The sequence below is a fragment of the Physeter macrocephalus genome, chromosome 17 (assembly GCF_002837175.3).
Source record: "Physeter macrocephalus isolate SW-GA chromosome 17, ASM283717v5, whole genome shotgun sequence".
Lineage (NCBI taxonomy): Eukaryota > Metazoa > Chordata > Mammalia > Artiodactyla > Physeteridae > Physeter > Physeter macrocephalus.
Genome location: NC_041230.1, coordinates 12,224,904 through 12,250,270, shown reverse-complemented (window position 1 = coordinate 12,250,270; position 25,367 = coordinate 12,224,904). Strand labels below are relative to the sequence as shown.

The 25,367-nt window shown below is 51.3% G+C and overlaps 1 protein-coding gene across 1 annotated transcript in view; it reads right to left on the bottom strand.

Annotated features, from left to right (window-relative positions):
• LOC114484129 (sulfotransferase 2B1-like) overlaps window positions 1-17,032 on the bottom strand; it is a 27,585-nt gene extending 10,553 nt beyond the window's left edge. The window contains exon 1 of the mRNA XM_028478330.1: window positions 16,860-17,032. Coding sequence (XP_028334131.1) covers window positions 16,860-16,930 — 71 coding nt within the window. The 5' untranslated portion in view covers window positions 16,931-17,032. The remainder of the gene's footprint in view (window positions 1-16,859) is intronic.
• Window positions 17,033-25,367: the final 8,335 nt, after the last annotated feature.

Below are 25,367 nucleotides of genomic sequence, written 5' to 3'. Positions count from 1 at the left end.
CCCTGCATCGGCAGGCGGACTCTCAACCACTGCGCCACCAGGGAAGCCCGAAATTGAGTTATTTCTAGTGAGGTGGATGGGCTTAGAGTCTGTCATACAGAATGAAGTAAGTCAGAAAGAGAAAAACAAATACTGTATGCTAACACATATATATGGAATTAAAAAAAAAAAAAAAGGTCAAGAAGAACCTAGGGGCAGGACGGGAATAAAGACGCAGACCTACTAGAGAATGGACTTGAGGACACAGGGAGGGGGAAAGGTAAGCTGGGACAAAGTGAGAGAGTGGCATGGACATATCTACACTAGCAAATGTAAAATAGATAGCTAGTGGGAAGCACGGGGAGATCGGCTCGGTGCTTTGTGACCACCTAGGGGGTGAGATAGGGAGGGTGGGAGGGAGGGAGACGCAAGAGGGAGGAGATATGGGGATATATGTATATGTATAGCTGATTCACTTTGTTGTACAGCAGAAACTAACACACCATTGTAAAGCAATTATACTCCAGTAAAGGTGTTAAAAAAAAAACTTGCAATGAATGAATGAATGAATAAAACATTAAAGGGAAAAAAATACGCTTCCCACTAAAACAACTGTTTTTAATAAAAATGAGGCAAGGGAAAAAAAAATGGAGACGAGGTGCTGGGCCCAGTGAAGGTGAAACCCCAGCTGTCTTGCACAGGCCTTTTCTGTTAGTTTTCCCTCGTGCGCCCAGTTGACAGATGAGGAAACTGAGGCCCATTGAAGGCTGTGACTTGCCCAGGGATCTCCCAGTGTCTTTCCTGAAGGCCTCCACCAGCTTCAGAGATTTGAGGCATGGGGAATTTCTCCAAGGCTTGGCACCAGGCTCAGGCTTGCAGGAGAAGGACAAAAGCTAGAGAAATTGTTTCCTCTGCCTGGGGTCGAAGGAGGGCTCTGGGGAGCCCAGGTAAGGCTCAGCCCAGCCAAGGGCAGTGTCCCAAGGCGGGGCTGGGAGGGGGCTATGGAGGAAGCTGGCATGTGGGCTAGGGTCTGTTGGAAAAGGCCTCCTTTGCTCCTGGCTGGGGGATGTTCCCGAGGGGACCAGGAAGGAAGGGCTGGTCACCTCAGAGTGGTGGTGGCAGGGGCTTTGCAGGCCCTGCTTCTAAGTAACCTAAGTAGGACAGACGTGAGAAAGAGTGTGGTTCTGGAGCTGGACATTGCAGGCTCAGAGTCTGGCTTTGGCACTCTCTAGCCGAGCTGAGGCCTGGGGCTTAATCTCTCTAGGCTTCAGTTTCCTCATCTGTAAAATAGGGATAGGAGAAGTAGCATGGTGTCTTGGTTAATGGCATAAACCCTGGAGCCAGAATACATGAGTCTGAATCCTACCTCTCTCCAGTCATGTGGCTGTGGGCAAGTCATTCATCCTCTCTGTGCTTCAGTCCTTTCATCCATAAAATGGGGATAATAAGTAAACATTACCTCATAGGATGGTCGTGAGCATGTAAAAAGTGCTTAGAACTGGGCCTGACATAGGAATATGCACTATATAAATGTTTCTTAATTTTTAAAAAATAGAGATAGTGGGAGGGTTTAATGCACCCATAGAAATAAAAATGATTAAAATAGAGCCTGGCTTGTGGTCTGCATTCGATAAATCCAGGCTAAAATTATTGTTATTATTATACTTAGTAATAGAGGCAACACCGGGCATCGTGTGAGCCCAGAGGAGGGGCTGCTTGGCACCGCCTTTGGCACACAGTAGGCCCTCAGCTTATTGTAATTACTTTATTGTTCAGTGATGTCATAGGTTGAGCGCAGGCAGCAGCATTAGTGATGTCACTAGTTGCCAGGCAGATTTAGGTCAGTGGGCGGGGCTGTGAGGCCATCAGTCACTAGGCAGATTAGCTGCTAAGTGCCTGGGTCCTGGCTCTGGTGGGTCACATGTGCTCTCTCTGTGCCCTGGGCAGCAGATCTCACCTCTTTGAGCCTCAGTTTCCTCTTCTGACACACGAAGATAACAGTAATTTCAACCTCAAGGTTTTAATCCTACCTAAAGATTAAAAGGGATAATATACATTATTAAGCCCCCGGCTCCTAATAAATGCTCAGGACACTGGAGCTCCCTTTAGCGTACAGCGCTATTTTTGTCCTTGATCTCACCAACAGCTCCTTGAACGAGAAATGTCCTCCCCAGCTTACCGGAGAGGAAAACGGAGTTGCCAACCAGGAAAAGATACTGTGCCCTTCAGGAGTCCCTGAAATAGTCACTGAATGCATACATGAATAAATATGAGGGTGTACCGCCATCCCCCTCAGCACTTACCATCTCCAAATTGGGGGTTCAGGGTGGAGGCCAGGGTGGAATCCACAGTGCTGGCACATTGTTGGTGCCCAACCAGTACTTGACTGAATGAATGAACGTGTGAATGAATGAATACGTGTGGTTGAATGTCTGTGCGAATGAATGAATGTGTGATTGAACGAATGTGTGAATAAATGAATGTGTGATGAATGAACGTTTGAAGGAATAAATGGGCGAATGAATGTAGGGGGTTACCAGGAAACCCAAAGAGCACTCGTTACCTCCTTTCACCTGCCTTCGTGGTTCTCAGCCCCTGGGCATTTTAGGATCCCCTCTGGGGACTTTAGAAACTTCCAAAGCCTCATTTCAGGTGAACAGTGTCCAGACCTTCCCATGCGCCCTCTGGGCCCAGAACAACTATTTGCTCAGTAAATGACTGAGCATCAATGTTTAATAAATAATCGAGACGTGACTGGGGGAGAGCTGGGATCTCCCTGCATGTTATGAGGCCGACAGGTGAGAAAACGGAGGTTGGGGGAGGGTAAGCGATTTGGCCAAGGCCACGCGGCAAGTACCTAGCAGAGCTGAGATTTGACCCTCAGCCCCGTAGACAGTTCTGTTCCAGGCCCTCCTTCCCCACGTCCCCCCCACTCCAGTCAAAGCCCCCCAGTGCTCCGAGCACTAGTCCAGCCTCTGGCCTCGTATCCGCTGGAGAGGGGGGGACCCCACCCGGATTCCTGCTTGGCTGAATCTTACTGTGTGTCCCCAAACAGGTGCTGTGCGTCTTCTCTCCCCACCTTGTAAATTAAATCTGGCCCTGGGGTGACCTTTCCTCTCCCTGGGCTCCGAGCCCATTCTTTTCCCATGCCAGGCCCTGGACCTGGCATGCAGCTATTGCTTGGTAGGAGCAGACGAACGAAGATGGCAGTTGCGCTGGCGCAGAGACCAACAGCTGGAGGAACAGCGGACACAGCTACAGCCCACATGATGGACAATATGGGCCAAGGACGTACTTAGCCTCCTCGAAGGGGCCTGGCCTGCCCTGCTAGGGAGACCCCAGGACATGCAACTCTAAGAATGGCCCAACCTGGCGACCCTCCTCCCTCCCTCCCATCCCCCCGCCCCCCAGTCCATCCACCAGGCCTTAGCTCTTCTTCTCTGTCCTCACTACCTTCGTCCAGCTCAGGTCTCCTCCTCGCCCCCCTGGACCCTCAACGCAGCCTCCTCCCCGGTCTCTTGGCCTGCAGTTTCTGCTTCCTGTTCATCCCCCCACGTGGCCCAGAGCTCAAGGCCCCCCGTAGCCTGGGATGGGGGGGCTCTGTCTGGATTGCCAACGTATCAAAACACGGAGGGCCTCCATCAGTATTTATGAAGAAATACAAATAACACTCACAGTGCCCCCTGGCCCGACACTCCTCACTACATTAGGTGCCTTAGTTCGTTTATTTCCTCAACAACCCTAGGAGGCCACCCGCTATAGTATTTCTATCCCTGCCTTACAAATGAGGAAGTAGAGGCACAGAGAGGCAAAGTCACTTGGCTAATATCACACAGCGGCAGACGGCAGAGCTGGAGTTTGAACCCAGGCAGTGTAGCCCCACAGTTTGCACCCCTAGCCACCCAGTGCCATGGGGTAGCGCCTCGCCCATCGTCATACAGCTGTCCTCAGGTGTGCTCATTCTGGGCAGGGGCTCTGGGGTCTTGGGGGTGGGGGGCGGTCAGGAAGACATAGGTTTGACCTCAGGCAGCTTACATGACCTCTCTAAGTCTCAGTGTCCACCCCCTTCCCCTTGGTCCCAGGAATATTTAGCTCCTAGGTGTATATTATAATTATTATCATTATATTGTAATTATATTCTATATTGTATATCAATAGACCTCAATGAAATATCTTAAGATAAGCACAGATTTTAAAGCAGAGTTCCTCCTTCTCCTGGGAGTTCACCCAAGAGAAACAAAAACTCTTTTTCACACCAACATCTGTACTCGCATGTTTACAGCTGCCCTATTCATAATCGCCCAAAACCGGGGACAACGCAAACGTCCGTCAGCAGGTTAGTGGATAAACAGTGGTACATGTACACCACACGGTACTACTCAGCAAGGACAAGAAGCAAACCTTTGATACTCACCACCGCACAGATGGGTCCCAAAGGCATTGGGCAGAGAGAAGGAAGACAGACTCAGGAGATCACCATCTGTACAATTCCATTTAATGACTGTGGTGCGTGGAATGATGACCCCCGCCCCCCCCCGCCAAAGATGTCCATGTCTCAGTCTCCAGAAACTGCGAATATGATCCATTGCACCATAAAAGGGATTTTGCTGCTGGGATTACGCTCAGGATTTCGAGATGGGGAGAGAATTCAGTGGGCCCTAAATGTAATCACAAGGGTCCTTGTAAAAGGGAGACAGGAGGGTTCGAATCAGAGAGAGAAGATATAATAATGGAAGCAGAGGTCAGAGAGGAGAGAGATCGGAAGAGGCCACGCAGCTGGCTTTGAAGAGATAGAGGAAGGGGCCACGGGCCAAAGGATGCAGGGCCTCTAGGAGCCGGAAAAGGCACAGAAGGGAACGGGAGGAGTGCCACCCTGATGACACTTTGATTTTAGCCCAGCAACACTGATTTCAGACTTCTGACCTCCAGAAATGTATGAGCACAAAATTGTATTTCATTAAAGCCACTCGGTCTGTGGTCAGTTCCTGCAGCAGCAATAGGAAACGAGTATGTCATTTTTGACAAAAAACAAAAGTATATGGACCGGGAATAGATCAGTTGAGGGGTGGGAGGGGAGCGGGCAGCTAGGGATGGGGGAGGGTGTGACGACAAAGGGCCGGTGGTGCAGTTTTGTATTCTGATTGTGGTGATGGTTACACAAATCTACACGTGTTAGAATTCATAAAGCTATACACACACCCCCACACACAAATCGATTTTACTGATTGATTTTTTTTTTTAAAAAAAAACCTCATTCGTATAAATGTCAAACCTGAACGCCCATTAACCACTATTATAACAAGACATCCCGTTAGCCAGCGTCCCTCTTGGCTACCCAGGGTTGTGCAGAGAAGCAACACCTGCCTGGATTACAGGCCTGCCTTCGCTTTGCCGTGTAATCCGAGGTCACTCTCAAAACCTCTCTGGTGTCATTTGACGAACGAGCAGTGATGGGTGGGCAGGGACCAGGGACCTCTTTTCCAGGGACCTCCCAGTCTGAGGTTCAAAGAGAGCTCCCCATTCCAGGAGCTTTAGGCCATCCTGCCTGAGATGGGGCAAATTCATTCCTTTGGCCCACAGATATTTATTGAGCCCCTACTATGTGCCAGGCCCTGGGGGATAGGAAAGTGAGTGCAACTGACAAAAAACACAACAAAACAAAAAAACAACAAAACAGAACAAAAAACCCCATTGCAGTTTATGTTTGAATGAACCATAAAATTAACACAGAATGTTTAAAGTGCAGTGTATCGGATGGTGGTGGAAAAAATGAAGCTGGTGGGGGACAGGAAGCGTCTGGGGTTGGGAGGGTTTGCAATTTGAGATCGATGGAATCAGGGGAGGGCCCTCCGAGGAGGTGACATTTGAGCAGACCTGAAGGAGGTGAGGGAAGAGCCGTGTGTGTGTGTGTGTGTGTGTGTGTGTGTGTGTGTGTGTGTGTGTGTGTGTGTACCAGACTTTTAAAAAGAATTAGTAAATATTTGAACCGAAATTGTGCTGTTTCTGTCTTGGTATGGCTTTACTTTGTGTGTGTGTACCAGAGGGAATAGTGTGTACAAAGGAGGGGGAGAGGGCAGGCTGCTGGCATTCAGGGGTCTTATGGGACTGAAACTGACCCCCACTCCTCTGAGAGGGCCCCGCCCGTCCACGCATGCGATCAGGCTGCACGAGGAGTTTTTCCGCAGCCCCGCTGTCCTGCTGACTCACAGCGGGTGCCTGTGGTCAACTCGCCTGCCTTGCTCGGGAGAGCGTTTTCAAGCTCCTCAAGCCTGAGCTGGGTTCAGTGCGCCTTATTCCCAGGACACCTTGTGCAGTGGCAGCTGCTCTCCTTTGCCTGAGCTGCTCTCGCCTGCAGGAGTGCCTTCCCTCACCTCCCGAAATTCCTCCGCCTGGAGCCCATGTGGGCAAGCGTCCCCATCTCCTCAAGCGCCCCCATCTCCTCTGGCCACCTCCACCTAAGTGGACTGACTCACACCTTGGCCAGAGCGCAGAGAACAGGGCTCTTTCACTCTCCTGCTCTCATCTGCAGTGGCTGAGGAGACTGATTAGAATAACCTCTTTGGGAGATCACTTGGCAACATTTTAAGTTATACAGGCCACCTCCACTCAAGCAGAGGACACCCGGTCCATGCGCATTTTTACCCCTCTCAGCATTCTGTTCTTTTCTTTCATAGCCCTTTTAATACTTAGTAACTATTTTCTTTGTCTATTGACTTCTTGAAATCAATCTTCCCCACTAGTAGTAGCTACAAGGAAACAGAAATTCTGCTTCTCCCATGTCCCACCTCCAAGAACCAGCATCAGACAGGCAGGCAGCACTCCATTATATCTGTTGGATGCACAAATGAATGTGACCCCCAGAAATTTATGGGATGGGTGCCCTTGAGGAAGTGCCCGGTGATATATGTACCACCATGCTAACTGCAACATTGTAAGAGGGACCTGAACAACAGAGAACTGGTTAAAGAAATCAGGACTGGATGAATAAATCACCGCCTGCAAACCCTGGAATCCAGCCATTCAAAAGGAGGCGTTTATGTTTTGATAGGGATTGGGGTTACACATGTATTTCTCAAAATGGCACACTTAATAAGTTTGTGCAGTGCCCTGTACATAAACCTCATCTATTAAAAAAAAAAAAAGCCCATAAACAAGTGTTGAAGTCTATTTCATAATATGCAGCCTGGAATGCTTAAGGTGAAATGTTCTGATGGTTGCAAATCACTCCTTTGAAATGCATCACCAATACAGATTGCTGGATGGATAGAAAGATGTACAGATATAAGATAAAACAAGTATAGTAAAATTTTAGGACTAGTGGGTATAGAGGGGGTGCGTGCTGAATAATTCCTCCAACGTTTTTCTATGTCTTGGAATTTTCATTATGAAAATTCCAAAAGATCGGAGGGGTAAGGAGGTAGCATTTATTTGGGAAGACGTCTGAGATATTACAGAGAGTGAAAAGACAAGGGGCAGAGCCAGATATAAAGTAGTATCTTACTCATGTTTAAAAAATAAGTAAGTGGGGCTTCCCTGGTGGCGCAGTGGTTGCGCGTCCGCCTGCCGATGCGGGGGGGCCGGGTTCGCGCCCCGGTCTGGGAGGATCCCACGTGCCGCGGAGCGGCTGGGCCCGTGAGCCGTGGCCGCTGAGCCTGCACGTCCGGAGCCTGTGCTCTGCAACGGGAGAGGCCACAGAGGAGGAAGGCCCGCAAACCACAAAAAAAAAAAAAAAATGTGAGGCCCGCATACCACAAAAAAAAAAAAAATAAAAAAATAAGTAAGTGAAAACAAGATACACACATAGAGAAAAATTTTCTGGCAGGCAAGCATTAGAAGTGGTTACTCTGGGGATGGGTCTGGGGTGTTTGTGAGAACCAGAATTTTCCATTTTATGCCCTTCTGCACATCTTGAATTCTGAAATGTGAACACGGTGGCAGTCACTGCCATGTGCTCGCCCTTTGCCCCCGTTGCTGGTGGGACCAGAGAGGTTTCTCCGGGGACTTGGGAGTCACGGGTGGAGGATGGCAGAGCCGGGCCTGGCATCCCATCACCAGGAGAGCCCACATGGGGCTGGGATGTGAGTTTGAAATGAACTTCTACCGTGTTAAGATCCAGAAGTGGGGGATGTGTTTTACACCTGCTAGACTGCCTTAATATGGCACATGTGTACCTTTCCTTCTTTTTAGAAAATCTAATTAGGAAAATAACAGGAACTCCCTGGAGGTCCAGTGGTTAGGACTCAGTGCTTTCACTGCCGTGGCCCGGGTTCAATCCGTGGTTGGGGAACTAAGATCCCACAAGCTGCACGGCAGGACCAAAAAAAAAGTTTTTTTTTAAAAAAGGGAAAATAACAAATTATTGGATTGTATCTCTGTATCTATTGATCATCTGGGTTTATTACTAAGTTATATGTATTTATTATCATCTGGGCTTGTTAACAAGTTAATGGTCTCCCCCAGCACGGCCATGCCAGCCTCTGGGGGTCCCCATACTACCAGCTTGGTGCGTAACTTAACCGCACTTACAGAAGTACATGCGAGCACAGTGTGGGCACCGGGCTTCCTTCTTTGCTCCTCCTCGTCCTGCTTTTTTTTAAAAAGTTATTATTTATTTATTTATTTAGGCTGCTCCAGGTTAGTTGCAACGTGCATGTGGGATCTAGTTCCCCGACCAGGGATGGAGCCCGGGCCCCCTGCATCGGGAGCCGGGAGTCTTACCCACTGGACCACCAGGGAAGTCCCCGTCCTCCTTCTAAGCAATATTGATATCAGACGTTACTCTGCATCTTGCTTATTTTTTAGTTCCTCTACTATGGCAGTCTTTTCAAATCTTCAGCTATCTCCTTGTTTTTATCTTATTTTATTTATTTTTAAAATTAATTTTTATTGGAGTATAGTTGATTTACAATCCTTGTTTTTTAAAAAGAGCTGCCAGAGGGCTTCCCTGGTGGCGCAGTGGTTGAGAGTCCGCCTGCCGATGCATAAAAATAGCTGCCAGAGCATTATTTACAATTGCCATGGTATGGAAGAAACCTAAGTGTCCATTAACAGATGAATGGCTAAAGAAGATGTGATAAGGACTTCCGTGGTGGTCCAGCGGGTAAGACTCTGCACTCCCAATGTAGGGGGCTGCGGTTCGATCCCTGCTCAGGGAACTAGATCCCGCCTGCATGCCACAACTAAGAAGTCCGCATGCTGCAACTAAAAGATCCCGCATGCTGCAACTTAAAAAAAAAAAAAAAAGATGTGATATATATATAAAATAGAATATTAGTCATAAAAAGGAAGGAAATTTTTCCACTGGCAGCAACATGGATGGACTTGGAGGGCATTATGCTAAGTGAAGTAAGTCAGACAGAGAAAGACAAATACTGCATGATATCTCTTATATGTGTAATCCCCAAAACACAACAAGCTAGTGAATAAAACGAAAAAGAAGCAGACACAGATACAGAGAACAAAGTAGTGGTTATCGTTGGGGAGAGGGAAGGGGGGAGGGGCAACATAGGGGTAGGGGATTTTTTTTTTTTTTTTTTTTTTTTTTTGCGGTACTCGGGCCTCTCACCGTTGTGGCCCCTCCCACCGCAGAGCGCAGGCTCCGGACGCGCAGGCTCAGCGGCCACGGCTCACGGGCCCAGCCGCTCCGCGGCACGTGGGATCTTCCCGGACCGGGGCGCGAACCCGCGTCCCCTGCGTCGGCAGGCGGGCTCTCAACCACTGCGCCACCAGGGAAGCCCGGTAAGGAATTTTTTTAAAAGGGTTATTATGGGATTATATGAAATCATGTGTGTGAAACTTTTGAAAATTTTAAAGCACTATAGAATTTAAAGAATCTTTCATTCAATAAAAAAATTTTTTTTAATAGCTGCGAGATATCCCATTTCCATCTTGAACATTATTTTCCTGTTGAGGAAACGTCCTATTTCTTTTTTCGTGTTTTCAATTATTTTAATAACAGATGGAAATTATTATCACCTAAAGTTTTAGAATCATTATTTTTCTGCTTATGAAAAATTACATATAGAACATTTGGAAGATACAAAAAATAATAGAGAAGAAAATGAATATCACCTGCACTTCCCCCACATAGAAATGACCATGATATAGAGATAGGTGGATAGCCAGCAAGAACTTTGTCTCTCAAAGCCTCCTAATTTTAAGTGAATTTTGACAAATGCACAATACCTCCATGCAATCCAAACCCCTATCATAATATAAAATAGTCGATCACCCCAGAACATTTCCTGGTGCTTCTTCCCAATTAGCCTCCACCTCCACCCTGAGTTCTGAGTTTTTCCATCATAAATTGACTTGGCTGGTCTTGGGCCTTCTAGAGCTGTCAACTTATAGAAAGTACTCTTTGGCATCTGGCTTCATTTGCTTAGCATAATACTCTTGACATGCACCTATGTTTGTGTGTGCATTATAGAGTTTGTTCCTTTTTATGGCTGAGTAGAATTCGACTGTATGAATAGATTACGGTGTGTTGACCCATTCTCCTGTTCATGGCTGTTTCCGGGTTCCACTAATATGCATAAACCTACTGTGACCATACTTGTCTTCGTGTGGAAACTACATGATCATTTCTCTTGGGCAGATAAGTAGCATTGGAATTGCAGGGTCATAGGGTGGGATGTCATACTGTTTGGATTATAGTAACTTTATAGATTTTAAGTTCTGATAGGGTAAATTCTCCCTCCCCATTCTTTTTTTTTTTCTTCCCCGGCTATTCTTGCACATTTAAAATCTATACACACTTTTAAATGATTTTTTGATTTATTACTTTGATGATGCTGATGATGATGGTGATAGAGGACAATCTAGCTAAAGAAATGAATCACTCTCTTCAAATTCTCAGGGTTCTTTGTACTGCATCCCTGGCTCTGTCCCTCAAAGCCCAGCAGATTCTTTGTGGGCCCGTTGGCCTGCACTGCCCCACCTCCCCTCGATCCCCACGTTAGCACAGCCAGTGTTGCTCCGTTCCCACTGTCAAGTTCAACTTGTTCCCTGCATACGCCATGCTCCACCACACCGTTGGAACTCTGCATGTGCTGTGCCTTTAGCCTGAAGGTTCTTCTCAACATTTCTCTCTTCCCTTACCCTCTCTCTCTCTCCCTTCCAACAGATATTTATTAAGCCCCTACTACGTACCTCTCCCCACCCTTGAGGCCTTTGCAGCCCGGAGCCATGCCATCCAATAGAACTTCCTCTGATGATGGAAACGTACCATTCTGTACCATTCTGTCCCATGGCGGCCGCTGGCCTCATGTAGCTACTGAGCCCTTGAGATGTGGCCCATGCAACACGGAGCGGGGCACAACTTTTAATTTTATTGAATTATTATTGATTTCAACTGAAACACTGACACTCAATTCAATTATTGGAATACTTTTTTATGCAGGTTTGGAAAAGCTCAGGCCTGAGAATCGACTTTTGTCAGCTGTAACGGTGATGAGAACTGAATGCAAATCAGAGCTTTCTGATGTAAGGTCAGCACCTGATTTGAGAAACTGCACACTGTGTTCAGAGGCTTAGTATGAAAAGACTAAAATATCTTATTAATAATCTTTTTCTATCGATTATAGGTTGAAAGAATATTTCAGATATAACGGGTTAAATAAAACATCTAATTAAAATTAATTTCAACTCTTTCTTTTACTTTTTGTTTAATGGGACTAAGAAAATGTTTACCTAGGGGGCTCGGGTTATGTATCTATGGGGCAGTGTTGGTCTGGAGGGTGGACAGACCACAGACTCATTGGTCCCATTTGGGGTGACCAGCTCCCACCCCCACCCCGTGAAGGTGACGGGGCCACAGAGGGGCAGCCCCTCCCTGTAGTCCCAGGCCCCTGTCTGATCCCTTTCTCTAGCATGCAGGTAAAGAGAGGGGTCTCTGGAGCAAATCCCAGATGTACGAGTCCTCTCTGGGCCTCAGCTTTCCCATCTGTAAAATGGGAATCCTAACATCATCACCCTCACAGGACTGTTGTGAAAACGGAAGGGGTTCAGCCACACAAAGCTCCGAGCACAAGCCTGGTGCGTGGCCAACGCTCAGGAAAGTCGTAATTATTACCATCTTTCACCCCGTCCCCACCCTTCCTGGCACCTGAGTTCCTGGCTCAGGAGTGGTCACGGGAATTAAAGAAGGAGGAAGGAAAACTGTGTGATCCCTGACTCAGCAGAGAACGGCAAGTCTGACATGTCCTGGGGCATCACCCACCACACCCATTTCACGGATGCACGGCTATCTGCCGGACCCTGTCTGCCTGGCGGGTCCCAGCTGGCGGGTGACACGGGCGGGACTTGAGCACAGGGTTGACTTCCTGTGGGTTGCCTGACTCATGATGCGGACATTCTTGTCTGCAGTGGCAGAGACCTCGGGGTCCCTGGTCCAGGTCCCCCTGCGAGTAGCCGGCCACGCCACTCTTGGGGTCTCTGATTCAGGCCTCCCAGCGAGACCAAGGTCTCCCTTCTTGCCTCAGCATTCGATGTCACTGATGGTCCACTGGGTCCCGCTCTGCATCCCCCAGAGCCTGCCTTTGGCAAACTGGGCCGCTCTGGTTCTTTCCAAGTGTGTCCTGGATGTTCCCACTTCCTGATCCCTATGCAGGACCGCAGGATAAGTGGGATGCGGGCACACATCCTACCGCCCCCTCCCTGGCCTCTAGAGAGCCAGGGAACCGAAACACATCCTTCCCTTCACTCTCCAAGCCTGGGTCCCTTGCCCGGAGACCAGTGGTGGGGGAGAAGGGGAGGTGGGGCTGTGAGCGTCTTTTTCTAATCCTCACCAGGGCGCCTGATTTATTAGTGGAGGTCCAGAACCCCACCTCCTCTCTGCCTGCCCAAATTCCACCCAGGCAAGAGGTCCAAGGTCTAATTATTTGTTTATTGCCTTTTTATTAGCGGCCCCCTTCCCCTTGGGAAAAGCAGCTCTGTGACTGGCAGGACTATAGCCATAAAATCATCCAAGTAGCTTGGCCTCCCCAAGGAAGGAGGAGCCAGGGCTGTAAAACCAGAGTTGGTGACTTCAGCCATAAAAACGATGAGATCTGAAAAGACCTTGTTTGGGGTTCTCCGAGATCAGAGGTAGGGGAGGAACAGCAACCACAGGTCCAAACGCTGGCTAGGCTTCTCCTGGCCTTGATCTTCTCCAGAAAGGGCTGGTCAAGGTGCAGCCCAGTGCACGGGGTATGCCAGGAAATGCGGCAGAGCACAACATACCTACTAAGCCTCCTGTCTGGGCAGGGTTACCTCCTGATCCTCCTGTTCCCTCATCTTGCTTATCCCCCAATTCCTTCCATATCTGCCCACCCTTTCCAGGGTGTGATAGAGTCAGGCTGTCCTGGTTCACATCCTGACTACAGCTCACTTGACAGCTGTGTGACTTTGGACAAGTCACTCAACCTCTCTGGGCCTCAGTGGCTTTCGTCATAAATAGAATGATAATCGTTAATCATTCTCGTGGCGTAACTCAAACACTTGTTGTGTGGATTAAACGAGGTAATAGGTGGAAGACACTAAGCAAGGTGAACCTTAAAAAGATTCTCTAGGGATTAACATCTTCTGGGCTTGTCTCTGTGTCACCTCTGCCTCCTGAAACTTAGTATAACTGCCTGGGTCCTGCTTGCCTCCTGCTTCTAACTTTTTCCTCTTAAAATTTTGGTTTGGCCCTTAAGATCCCTTTTTAGTCCTCTGGATACATACAAGTCTCCAAGGAACACATTTAACATTTCTAAACCATCATTTGTAACAAATTATGAGCTAATGAACTAGAACATTCCAAGCGATATGTCTCTCGGGCGCCTCTGGGCTCCTCCTTGTTCCATTGGCCTCTCCCCCTCTCCACCATCCGAATTAAATCCCTGTCAGTCACTTGTTTTTTTTGAAAGACAGTTTGTTTTTTTTAAAATTTTTTAAAAGATTTTTTTTTGATGTGGACCATTTTTAAAGTCTTTATTGAACTTGTTACAATATTGCTTTTTTCTGGTTTTTTGGCCCTGAGGCGTGTGGGATCTTAGCTCACCTGCACCCCCTGCATTGGAAGGCGAAGTCTTAACCACTGGACCGCCAGGGAGGTCCCTATGCTTGTATTTTAAAAATGATATATTGCTTAGCTTTTCTTGTTTTGGGGGAGGCGGGGAGCTTAAAAATGGAATCGGGCTGCAGTTAGTGTCCTGGGAATCACTTCTTGCCCTTGACATTAGGACTCATTCATGTCACTTTCAGCAGCCGCTGTCCTTTGCCTCTACTGTCTCCTCCCCTGCATGCCCTGCCCCTCCTCACTTGTCTTCCAGCCCTGACTCATCCTGCAAGTTCCAGCTCAAAGCTTGCCTAATCTCTCCTCCATTCATTCCTTGACATCATTCTCAGAGCCTTCACAGGGTCCCCGAGCCGAGGACTGCAGAGGTGGTCCTGACTCTGTCCCTGTCTGTGAACGGTTCCACCTTTTGGTACCACGGCACAGGTCTGAAGCCAGAAGTGTGATCAGGGACCTACCTGTGGTGGCCAAGAATCTTAAATTGTGTGAGAAGGAGTTTGCCAGGTGAAGGAGAGAGGTCATTCCAGGTGCAGAGTCTTCAAGGTGTGAGATCTGGGCTGGAGGAGATGCGGAAGCAGCCAGGTGGGGCCCACGGTGCAAGGAAGGTGGGGAGGCAGCTTGAGGGGCAGAGAGGTGCTCCCACAGAGGGATCAGGGCCAGCAGCAGGACCCTAGCCCCACTCCCCCATTTTAAACCAGAGCAGCTCTGTTTTGATCTCTATTATGTATTTCTGTTTGGATGTAAGATTTCTCCTGGACAAAGGAATCTGTGTCTTAAAAAGGTTTTGGAAACCATCGCTGTGGGTGCTGGGGAGCCATGGAAGGGACTTGAGCAGGGGGGTGGCCAGGGATAGATTTAAAGATTTAGAAAAGACTTCTCTGGGAATCCCTGCAGAGGAAACCATGTATGCAAAGGCACTGGGGCAGGGAATAATGAGGTATAACCAGGGAATTTGAAGTGCTGGGGTAGATGGAATGCAGGTGAGGGAGGGGATTGACCTGGAGAAGCCAGGGTGCCAGGGCCTGGAGGGCCTCTGGACTGGGAGGAGGGGAGGGGAAGCTCTGGGAAAGACTGGAGGCGTGGAGGGCAGGGAGAGGCTCCAAGGGCAAAGATGAAGCCTGAGCTGAGACCATGAGAATGGAGAGAGTCAGGGGTCAGGAGAGTGGGGTTGGGGAGTGACAGGCCGTGGGAGGGAGAGGAAGGAAGGGACAAAGACAACTGCAGGGGGGTTCTGACCTGGTGACCGATGGGGCCACCCCTGAGATGGCAACCTGGGAGGAGGAATAATTCTGGGGAGCCACTGAGTTCCCACACCACGCTGGGGACATTATGTGTCTGAGGGGCCTGCAGCAGAGAATCCAAAGGGGATGTTAAGGGCCCTCATGAGAGGCATCCTTCTGGGTCCAGGGGATTCCAGAAGCTCATGGAAAAGAAGATTTTAAGCCACCTCCCAGGGGGCTGCAGAATTTCGGTCCAGAAGTGTCTTATAGGTGAGGGTTATTTACTCCCATTTTTCAGATGAGGAAACTGAGGCTGGGAGAGGACAAATGACTGAATCAAGGTCACGCACTGAGCAAGGGCTGGGGATTTTATGGCCAACTGGCTGTGCGGGAGCAAAGAAGAGGGAGTCTCCCAGGGCCTGGTGGGAAGAAAAGGCTTCCTAGATGTGGGAACCCAGGAAGGGAACCAGCTTATCTCAGGAGGGAGAAATAGCAGGACCCAGAGGCCCAGAGAAAAGAATGCTGAAGAGAGAATGCTGGGAGTTTCTTCAAACAGAGCTGGGACCAGCCTGGTAGTCACTCTCATCCTGAGAGGCCCAGAGACCCAGGAGGCTTGTCTATGTCACACAGCACTCAGAATTCAACTGCTCGTCTCTGGAGTCTGGGGCATGAGGGTGAGGGAGTGGAGGGGCGAGCCTGAAACAGTACAGTCAGGGGTGGCTGGAGGAGCTCAGGAGGCCAGGAGAGACTTGCCTGGCAGAATGCAAGATATAGAGGGTTGGGATCATCTAAACAGCTCGCTGTGTGATCTTGGGCAGGCTGCCTGCCCTCTCTGAGCCTCCACTTTCTCCTCTGAGAAATGGAGCCATGGGGAGGGGGTATCGCTGAGGCTGTTGAGGAGAGGGGAAAACACAGACTCTGGGGTCAGGTGGACAGGGTTCAGATGTGCTTCAGGCTGTGTAATCATGGTCTCATCACTTTCCCTCTCAGCCTCAGTTTCCTCATCTGGAAAGTGGGTACTATAAAAGTGTCTGACTCATTCCTAGGAACAAAGAAGTCACACTTCTGAGGTGGGGAAAGCTCTGTCTTGGGGACCCATCCTTTGGGTCCCCAAGTCCTCCAGGGCCACAGACTCTGACTGAGACTCAGCTGTATCCCAAACCCAGTCCACCTCTGCTCTCCCATCCTCGCCCCCCCAAACAGAACAGAAGCCCCTTGAGGGCAAGCACCCCCATTTGAAGGGCTTTTGGTCGCGTCTGGGAGGAAAGCGGGTACAAAAGGCCCTCCTGTTTCCCGGGCAACTACCATGCACCAAGCCCCTGCTCTCATCCAGTCCTACATCAGGCAGACAAACTGCCTCTGGACCCCTTTGACAGACAGAGAGACTAAGGCCCTGAGACGGACAAGACACCCCAAGCATCCCAAATGGTGACTCAGCCCAGCCCGGGTTCTCGAATCCCTTCGCAGGAAGGATCTGCACTCCAGGGTGGACGAGCCAGCCCAGCCCAGCCAGTTCTGAGGCTCCAGGAGGCCGGGGGCCACCTTTGCAGAGGCCTCTGGCTCTTCCCCCAGGCCACGTCCTCCAGGGGCGCTGCCGGCATGTGCCCAGGTCTGGGCCTCACCTGATCTCCGAGATGTTTTTCTCATAGGGGTCCCACGCAGCCTGGTTCCCGGGCTCGGCAGGTTCATCCATGGCAGGAGGGCGAGGGTGGGGAGAGGAGGGCACGCTGGGAGCAGATGGTGGTACAAGGAGCAGGTGTGTGTGGCGGTGGCGTCTACCACGCAGGGAGCCCGCCAGGTGCCTACTCCACGCCCAAGGGGAGGGGCGGCATCCAGCCGGTTCTCCCAGCTGCTACCCACGCCTCCGACAGCGGGGAGAGGCCAGCTGGGAGCCACCCTTCTCTGAGGGTGTAGAGGAGGGGTGACGGGCACCTCCTGGGCATCTTGCCAGTGGCTGGGGACAGAGTCCGGGGGTCAGAGACAATCCCACAGCGGAACGTTCCGTGCTGGTGGCTGTGGGCGTGTCTGTAATCCTCTGGAGCCTCAGTTTGCTCATCTGATCAAGGAGCTAGTCCCATCTCAGAGAGTTCATTCATTCATTCATTCATGCCTTTATCCATTCAAGAAATATTGACCGGGTGCCTCCTGTCTGCCAAAGGGTTGGAACACCGCTGGGAACCAGACCGACAGAAGCTGCCCTGGCGGGCTGACACTTGTAAGGGGCACATGTCGAAACAGATTGAGAGACGGGGACAGACGCAGCCAGGGTCACAGGGGCACAAACAGGAGAGAGGGGGCCACTGAGAGAGGGTCAGAGACAGCAAGAGGCACAGAGAGAACGAGGAAGAGACAGAGAAACACGCAGAGCGACAGAGACGGGGAATGCGAGAAACGCTGAGGTTCAGAGATAGTGAGAGACATTGAGAGACACAAAGAGATACAGAGATGCAACAGATAAGGGCCAGAGCCGGTTGGTGTGGGAGTTGGAAGCTCAGGGCGCCTGGTCTGAGTCCCGGCCCCGGCACCTCCCAGCTGTGCGGCCTGAAGCTGGTGCCATCTGCCCCCGGGCCTCAGTTCCTCCCCTAAATGGTACCCACGTCACTGGGCTCCTGTGAGGACCGGATGCGACGTCTCCCCGGTGCTGTGCGGAGCATCTGACACGCAGAAGGCCCCGCAAGGTGCGCGTCCCCTTCTGCTCCGTCCCCCACGCGAACCCAGCTCCTCCCCACCTGCTGGTCTCCTGACCCTTAAGACACTTGGCATCTGGTCCCCACACCCAATCTCCTCACCAGAAATGACTGCCTTTTTAAAATTTTATTTTATTTTATTTTTGCGCTACGCGGGCCTCTCACTGTCGCGGCCCCTCCCGTCGCGGAGCGCAGGCTCCGGACGCGCAGGCGCAGCGGCCACGGCTCACGGGCCCAGCCGCTCCGCGGCACGTGGGATCCTCCCGGACCGGGGCGCGAACCCGCGTCCCCTGCATCGGCAGGCGGACTCTCAACCGCTGCGCCACCAGGGAAGCCCGATGACTGCTTTTTACAGGACAAGGAACGTGTGTACCTTGTTTAAAAAAAAAATTATCTGAGCCGGTAAGTCCAGAAAGAAAATAAGCATCCCTGGGACCCGCCTTCTACCCACAGAGATAAACACCATTAACGTTTTGGCAGACTCCTTCTAGAAACTTCTCACCTTTCTACTATGTGCCAGAGAAATTTTGGTTGGATAAATAAATGCAAAAATATCATCATTTAAAACTCTATTTAGGGGCTTCCCTGGCGGCGCAGTGGTTGAGAGTCTGCCTGCCGATGCAGGGAACACGGGTTCGAGCCCTGGTCCGGGAAGATCCCACCTGCCGCGGAGCGACTAAGCCCGTGAGCCACAACTACTGAGCCTGCGCTCTAGAGCCCGTGAGCCACAACTACTGAGCCTGAGTGCCACAACTACTGAAGCCCACGTGTCTAGAGCCCGTGCTCTGCAACAAGAGAAACCACCGCAGTGAGAAGCCCGCGCACCGCAAGGAGGAGTAGCCCCTGCTCTCAGCAACTAGAGAAAGCCCGCGCGCAGCAACGAAGACACAACACAGCCAAAAGTAAATAAATAAAAAAATTTAAAAAAACAAAAAACTATTCTAAAATTAAAAGTTTGTTTAAAAAGAAAAAAAAAACAAATCTTATTTACTGACCAATTAACAGTTTGCCATGTTGTGTAGGTGAGGGGGGTGGGGCATGTCAGACTCACGGAATCGATGCAGAAGGGGCTCAGAGACGTAGAGTGACTTGCCCAAGGTCACAGAGCATTGCCCACCCTCGCTCCGAAAACAGGCCGAAGACAAATGTCCTGGGGCGTCACGCCCCCTCAGTTTATCTGCCCAAAGGCCCATCTCTAGGATGTTGTGGTATGAGGAGCCCCCCCGACCTCACACCACCACAAGTGAGTTCAAATTCTGCCTCGGCCACTTTTTTTGGCGGGGTTGGGGGCAGGCCACACTGCATGACTTGTGCGATCTTAGTTCTCCGCCAGGTACGGAACCCGTGCCCTGGGCAGTGAAAGCGCAGAGTCCTAACCGCTGGACCGCCAGGGAGTTCCCATGCCTCAGACACTTTCAGTATTAGCCTCGATGTTCCCATCTGTGAAAAGGGCTCCCTCACAGGGAGGGGGAAAATCAAGAGGGCCAGCTGTCTCTGTCTGGGGCTGAGTGGATTTCCCACGTTGGGGTTGTGGGAGGTTGAATGAGACATCCCGCCTGGCCTTCCGTCTTGGACTGCCTGGCCTTTGTTCTGCCTTCAGTGACCCTTTGTTCTTAGCTCTGAGGAGGTGACAGCCTTGCCCTGTCCCTCCTGTGGGAACCTCTCCTGAACTCCGTCCCCAGGGGTCCCACAGAACCAGAGGGGAAGAACACGTGTGCCAGCCAGAAGCCTCAAGTTCCAGAGGAGAGGGAGAGCCTAGGGCGAACAGAATGCCTAGATCCTTGAGGGAGACTGGGGCGGGAACTTGGGGGCGCAGCCCTGGGGAACAAGGAGATCCAGGGAGACCCAATGAGAATTTCAAGGAAGATGTTTAAGGGAAAAGGCAGGCCTGGAGGCTGTGCCAGATTGGGCAAGGGACCAGAAAACAAGGGGGTCCAGATACACAATGCTCCCACCCCAGGACCTTTGCACTTGCTGTTCCCCTTTCTGACATGCTCTTCCCCAGACACCTGTGAGCTTCACTGTCTCCCTTTATCCAAGTCTGCCCTGTCTCACCTCCTCCGAACTTGCCCACCAACCTCTCCTCCCACCTTTTCTGTTTTGTTTTTTCCAGTAGCGCTCATCACCATCTGACATTCTCAATGTTTTAATCTTTGGTCTTGTTGACTGTCTCCTCATCAGACTGTCAACCCCATGAAGACAGGGCTTGTTATCTGTTTGTCTCCCGTTGTATCTCAAGGGAAGTGCCTGGCGGAGCTCCTGGAATGTGGTAGATGTTCCATAAACACTGCTGACGGAATGCGTGAATCGTCACAGGTGATGGGGGATGAGTGACGGGTCGCAGTGGTGATGGAGGAGTTGGCTGAGTCTCTTCAGAACATGGGGATGGGGATGGGGAGATGCAGAGCCTGATTATAGATGGAGAGGGGCCCAGACTCCTAAGGAGGTGGCAAGATGAACCAGAAGGCACCAGAGTAGCATCTTACCCAGAGACAGGAGGGGAGGGACAGTAATGGAGACCACTGACCCCACAGAAATGGATCTGGCGGGGGGAGCCTAGGCATCTGGGGACAGGGAAGAGACTTGGAAGGGTTGGGAAGGAGAGAGTGGGAAACCCAGTGCCAGACACCACGGGGGTGGGTAGGTTCCGGGAGGAGCAGGGATGGTACAATCATCCATTCCTCTATCTATCCATCCATCTATCCAACTGTCCACCCAACTGTCCATCTATCAATCCATTCATCCACCCATCCATCCATCCATCGGACCATCCACCCTCCATCCATTCATCATCCATCCATCTATCCATTCATCCAGCTGTCCTTCCTTCCATCCATCTCTCCCTCCATTCAGCATCCATTTGTCTGTATGTCCTCCAAACATCCATCCATCCACCCCTCTGTCTAATATCTGGGGAAGCCTCCTCTAGGTCAGGACCTGGCACTGCATCCACAAATGAGACAGGTATGTAGAAACAGCTGAGAGCTGTGCTGTCCAACACAGAAGCCACTGGCCACATGTGGCCATTGAGCAGTAGAAATGTGATACCTGTAACCGAGGAAATGAACATTTCCAATTTCATTTCATTTTAATCAACTTAAATTTAAACTTTAAAAACAGAAGCAATGTAATTCCTCTTAAATACGACATGAATGTTTTGGGAAGACTGTATTTCACTTAACCCTTGGAAACGGAGCATCGGAATTGAGATGAAGCGTGTAAAATATCTCACAGGTAATTTCTGTATTGATGACGTTGAAATGATGATATTTTGGATATATTGGATCGAATGAAACATATTTCTAAAATTAATCTCACTTTTTAAAAAAATAAGGTTACTAGAAAGTTTAAAATGACACACGTGTATAGCATAAGAGTTGAATTGATTCTGCTGGCCGGGGGGACATCGTCTGCTTGGTATCCTGCCTGTAGATATGGGTCTCTTGGGGAGGAAGAGGATGGTTTCCCAGGGGCAAGTCAGCCCCAATAGGGGAACACACCAGGTGAGTGACCTGAGTGAGGAAAGCATCCAGATGGAGGGCCTGGTGGGGCAAAGGCATAGAGGCTGGGCAGACAGATGAGAGGTATTCCTTCTAGACCAAAGAGGGGACGTCTGGGGATAGGGCGCATTCCTGGATCCATGGGTGGGAACTCACACCCATCCCTGGGGGCTTAAGGGTGCAGGGAGCAAAGCCAGGTAGGGCTGGGCTGGGCTGGTCAGGACATGCCCTCCGCTCCTGGGAGCCCCCAGGAAGATGAACACGTCATCCGCATGTGTCACTGAACACGTAGGCCCCCTTCTGCCGCAGCCTCAGGGACTGCATGTGAAAGGGTAGCAGAAACTGGTCTCCCCCCGCTGGGGCTGAGGGCCGAGGGCAGAGATGGGGAGCTCTCAAGTGTGCCACCACCACCCCAGTCCTGGGCCCCCCCATGCCAATTCCCTGGCCTCCCCCCAGGCTCCCCACTTGGGCTCCAGGAAGCCTCAAGATGTGTCGTTCTGCTCCTGGAGCTCAGACATGGGCAAAGGGAGGTCACTGGGTCACGAGGTCATGTTTCCACAGAGTCGGGGCCATTGTCACCTCCAGAGCCCAACCTTTCCTTGAAAAGCTAGTAATTGCTGGGAATTCTGGGAAAGCTGAGGACAGGCCAGCGCAGGGCGCTTATAGGCTGGGTTCCCCAGAGGGCAGAGGCTGGAGGTAGGGCTCCCAAATCCTGGAGCTGGGAACAAAGACTTTGAATGGATGAGGAAGGAGGACGGTACAGGGGCTGGGGGCCTGGACTCCTGGGTCCTGGAGGAGGCAGGTATGGGGCCTGGGATTCCTGTGACCCAGACAGAGATGAAACTGGGACACTTAGACATCTGGACCTGGGGAAGGGGTGGGTCATGGATGGCGGGGGGTGCCCTTGTCCGCAGGACTACCAAGGGCCCCTCTGAGAAGGAAACGAAGAATCATGCTGGGTAGGGTGGGACGAGGGCGGCTGACACCTCAAAGCCGGCACGGCTCCCTCCCCCCAGCCCTCTAATCAGTGGGTCCATCTCGGGGTGTGCAGCGTTGCAGAAACCTCCTTCTCTGCTCCCCACCCCGATTACTCCATCCTCATGGAGGAGCGTGCCCCAGGGCAGATACCGTGGGCCCAGCCCCACCCCACGCACTCACACAGGCGCCCCGCCCACCCTGCTCCTGGAGCCCGGACTGGCCGGGGCGGAGCCACACCTCGCCTCCTCTGGGGAGTGGACGGCTGGGGACCCTGACTCTGGGGTCCTGGAGGTGGACAGAGACTGGGGAGGGATGCTTGGGCTGGGGTCTGGACTCCTCGGTCTGAGGGGGAAGGGGCTGGGGGCCCGGACTCCTGGGTGTGAGGGAGGAGGGGCTGGGGGCCTGGACTCCTGGGTCTGAGGGAGGAGGGGCCGGGGGTCTGGACTCCTGGGTCTGAGGGGGCAGGAGGTTAGGGATGGAGAGGTTAGGTTCCTGGTCCCTGAGGCTGGGACAGACCGTGCCAATTGAGCCTCCCGGGGTGGCGGTGTTAGGCATGGGAGTCTGGGGTCCACAGGGGTGGATCCAAGAAGAAAGGAGCGGCCCCTCCCCCGCGACCTTTGGTGGACGCTCCTAGCAACATCCTCACCTGTCCGCAGGGCTCTCTTCTGCTGAGATGCCAGGACCGGCCAAACCTGCTGCGCCAGTTGGGCATGCCCGACCCACTCCCCACCTTCTCTCCCTTCCCTAAGATGGCCCCAGGGAGACCCGGGCCCAGCTCCAGGGAGAGGATGGTGAGTAGGTGGATGGAAGGCAGGCTCAAGTCCTGGAGAACAGGACGCCCCAATGGCTGTTTCATTTCTCCACCTCCTTCCCGCCCTGCCTGTCCTGCTTGTCCAGCTTATCCCTGCTCCTTCCATCATCCTGCCCTGGGCAACAGGCACTGCCTCTACTCCCTTCTGAGCTTGGCACTTCCTCCTTGACCCTCAGTCCCCACAAAATCTGCTCCACCAAACATCCATCCTGCCCTTCCTGCTCTTCCTGTCCCATTCATTCATTCAGCAGTTCCTACAGAGGGCCTGTTCTGTGCCAGGTGCTGTTCCAGGCACTGGGGATACAGTGGGAACAAAAACTGAACAGTGACCCTACCTCCTAATCCCAGAATATGTCGGGAATTCCCTGGTGGTCCCGTGGTTAGGACTCGGCGGTTTCACTGCCGGGGGCCTGGGTTCAATCCCTGGTCAGGGAACTAAGATCCCACAAGCCCAAGCCACCCAGCATGGCCAAAACAAAACAAAACAAAAACAAAACCCAAAATATGTGACCTCAGACAGCAAAAGGCACTTTGCAAGTGTGATCAAGTTAAGGGTCTTGAGATGGGGAGACGGCCCAGTGTAACCACAAGGGTCTTTACAAGTGACAGAGGGAGGCAGGAGGGTCAGAGTTAGAGAAAAACCGAAGTCACTATGCTTCTGGCTTTGGAGATGGAGGGAGGGGCCGCAAGCCAAGCAATGCAGGCGGCCTCTGGAATTTGGAAAAGGCAAAGGAAGTATTCTCCTCTAGGGCCTCCAGAAAAAAACAACCTTGATTTTAGCTTAGGAGAACCCATTTTTTAAAATACATTTATTTATTTATTTTTGGCTGTGTTGGGTCTTCGTTGCTGTGTGTGAGCTTTCTCTAGTTGTTGTGGCGAGCGGGGGCTGCTCTTCGTTGCGGCGCGCGGGCTTCTCCTTGCGGTGGCTTCTCTTGTTTGCGGAGCGCGGGCTCTAGGCGCGCAGGCTCAGTAGTTGCGGCTCGCGGGCTCTAGAGCGCGGGCTCGGTAGTTGTGGCGCACGGGCTTAGTTGCTCCGCGGCATGTGGGATCTGCCCGGACCAGGGCTCGAACCTGTGTCCCCTGCATCTAATTTCTATTTGTGTCAATTAGAAAAAGACACATCTCCCGTTCTCAAATGAATTTTTAAAAATATTACTATATTCCTGAACAGCCTTAATAACGGTATGTGCTTGCCCTGCAAGGAGAGCTGTCCAATAAACATGTCAGTAGAGTGCTGTGGGAGAAACGAAAGCCGGGGGTGGGGGGCGGGGACTGGGAGACCGGGGGTGGGCATTGAGTTGAATTGCAATTTTGAACCCAGATGGTGACATCTGAGCAAGCCCTTAGAGGAGAAAAGGGAAGAGACGACGAGGAGGACGGGAAGGGCAAAGCTTCGGAGGTGGGACGGTGCCTCTCAAGCAGAATGGAGAGATGGAGGGAGCTGGGTCCCCTGTGATGTGGCAGGTTCTCTCCCAGCTCAGGGAAACCAACATGCCTTGCCAAGGCACAGGGACACCCTTGTGATAGCAAGATACACAGTCATAGTCTTAATGTATCTGTCAAACCCTTATGTGGCACTTAGTGCCTGTGCAGAGCCAAGTGATCTACACAGCTCCTCATTTAATCCTCGTGATGACTTTAGGTGGCTGGCACTTTTATTTATTGGGTTGGCCAAAACATTTGTTCGGGTTTTTCCGTAAGATGTTACAGAAAAACCCGAACGAACATTTTGGCCAAGCCAATATTTCTTTATTTACTTATTTATTTAGGCTGTGTGGGGTCTGAGTCGCGGCATGCAGGCTCTTCACTGCAGCATGTGGACTCTTAGTTGTGGCATGCACGTGGGTCTAGTTACCTGACCAGGGATCGAACCTGGGTCCCCTGCATTGGGAGTGCAGCGTCTTACCCACTGGACCACCAGAGAAGTCCCCCGGCCGGCACTATTATTAAGCCCATTTTACAGATGAGGAAACCGAGACACAGAGGGCTAACATCACTTGTCCAGCTTGGATTCGAATCTGGCAGGCCATGCTGTTACCTTAAGGCATGAACAGGGCTGGAGGAGACAAACGTTTTTGCACATTTCCTGGCCCACGCTCAACGCTTAATCAATAGTAGCTCTGGGTCACCAGTTCTCCTCCTGGCTGCCCATCA